This window comes from Alligator sinensis, unplaced genomic scaffold (assembly GCF_000455745.1).
Source record: "Alligator sinensis unplaced genomic scaffold, ASM45574v1 scaffold389_1, whole genome shotgun sequence".
NCBI lineage: Eukaryota > Metazoa > Chordata > Crocodylia > Alligatoridae > Alligator > Alligator sinensis.
In genome coordinates this window covers 48,123-50,238 of record NW_005841951.1, presented here as the reverse complement: position 1 = coordinate 50,238, position 2,116 = coordinate 48,123, and the positions used below count along the sequence as shown (strand labels likewise).

The window sequence follows — 2,116 nt, the reverse complement described above, 5'->3', positions numbered from 1 at the left end:
CGCTGCCTGCGGGGGCGCCTCGCTCGGCAGCCGGGGGCGCTGCCCGTGGCCCCGGTGCTCGCCGTGCCAGCACAGCCCTTCGGCGGGCTCCGGCCCCTGGCGACAGCTCTCGCTTCGTTTGCGAACCGGGGTGATCGCTTCTATGACAAATCTCTTACAAAAGATCTCTCCGCGCCTGAGTCACTGCAAGAAAAGAGACAGCGAGTGGAAGGCAATGTGGAGAAGGATGCCTGCCTGGCGCGATCATCGTCCGCATTACAGCGCACACATGAAATATTGATGCACCAAAGCGGCCGTGACCAGCACGGCCGGTGCATTAGGGCCCTCTGCCCCCGGCTCACGTAGCTCCGAGCTGGGGAGAGGCGCCGCTCCGCGCCGCGCCCGGGGCCGGCGGCAGCCGTCGCGGGGAGGGAGCTTTCTTTTCTCCCCGGGAAGCAGCTCGTGCGGGGGGCGGCGGGGAGATCTTATAAAAGAGTCCACGCAGCTATTGCGCACTTCGTATTAGCCGGGAAAGAGACACTGCGCGAGGCTAAGGTGAAAGCAGGCCACCGGCTTCCGGCTCGCGAGCTCTGCCCCGCGCCGTCCTTGCAGTCCGAGTGAATGCTGCCACCTTGGCTGCACCCCAAACCTCCAGCCTCTAAGCTCTCCCCTTCTCGTGAGGGAGAGAACAACATTTAGGAGATCGCAGAAATCGTCTTTTGATTTCTTTTCCATCCACAGTCACAAAGCTCGGGAGGTCACACAATAATGAGCACTCCCAGCAAACACACGCGCTCCCCCCAGCTCCCTTCTATCTCACAAAATCATCTCCTTCAATTTGCCATGATCGTCGCGACCAGGAGCCAGGTGATTATCCTAATTAATGTCTATCTAATTAAATTACTGTCAGCAGTTAACCAATGGCAGGAGCTGTTTCATCCGCTCCACAAGCAGCAAGATCAAAAGTGAGTCTTTCCTGATTGCTGCATAGTGTCAATTGGCCAATCTCTTCTCCCAGGGAAAAAAAAAAAAGTAAATCAAACGTTTGGGAAGCATTTGGTGGAAGAAGTGCTTTCTGCTTAGCGAGGGTCCCGCAATGTCTAGTTTCTAGTGTTAAGGAGCCCTTTCAGATCCAGGGACTGAAGGGTTATTCTTGTGGTGCTAGAGCTATGCAGCTGGAGCATTGTCTTTCTCCCTCTATCATGCTCTCCAAGAAATTTCTCAATGTGAGCAGCAGTTACCCACATGCAGGCGGATCTGAGCTTGCCTTGCATGATCATCCCATTATCTCGACCACTGACAACCTGGAGAGAAGTTCACCTTTGAAAAAAATTACCAGGGGGATGACGAATCAGTCAGATACAGACAATTTTCCTGACTCCAAGGACACACCAGGGGACGTCCAGAGAAATAAACTCTCTCCCGTCTTGGACGGGGTCTCTGAGCTTCGTCACAGTTTCGATGGATCTGCTGCAGATCGCTATCTGCTCTCTCAGTCCAGCCAGCCCCAGTCCGCTGCCTCTGCTCCTAGTACCATGTTCCCTTACCCCAGCCAGCATGGACCCGCTCACCCAGCCTTTTCTATCGCCAGCCCCAGCCGCTACATGGCTCACCATCCTGTGATCACCAACGGAGCTTACAACAGCCTCCTGTCCAACTCTTCTCCGCAAGGTTACCCAACGGCGGGCTACCCCTACCCCCAGCAGTATGGCCATTCCTACCAAGGCGCGCCTTTCTACCAGTTCTCCTCCACCCAGCCGGGGCTGGTGCCCGGCAAGGCGCAGGTCTACCTGTGCAACAGGCCACTCTGGCTGAAATTTCACCGGCACCAGACAGAGATGATCATCACCAAGCAAGGGAGGTAAGCGGCGCTCTCTGTGGCTGCTGCATGGAGCCAGCGCGGGCTGGCGGCGCTGGGACGCCGGGCTCCCCCCGGCCCGAGCCTGGATGTCTGGGGGACCCGGACCGCAGCCCGCAAGCCCGGGGAAAGCGGGGGGCTGGCGGCGGGTGCGGGTCTCTGCCCTTCCTCCCTGGGGAGGCCCCGCGGCTGCTCCCCCCTGCCTTTGTCCTCAGCCTTTCCCTGCAGCTCTGCCGGCTTCCCCCTCGGCTACTTGGGGCTCTCGGCTCCCTCGGCCCC

General features: G+C 58.5%; 1 protein-coding gene across 1 annotated transcript in view; it reads left to right on the top strand.

The window, feature by feature from the left end:
- The first annotated feature begins 1,038 nt into the window (after window positions 1-1,038).
- The window catches only part of TBR1 (T-box, brain 1), a 7,069-nt gene continuing 5,991 nt past the window's right edge, over window positions 1,039-2,116 (top strand). Inside the window, exon 1 of the mRNA XM_006020367.3 lies at window positions 1,039-1,840. Coding sequence (XP_006020429.1) covers window positions 1,149-1,840 — 692 coding nt within the window. The 5' untranslated portion in view covers window positions 1,039-1,148. The remainder of the gene's footprint in view (window positions 1,841-2,116) is intronic.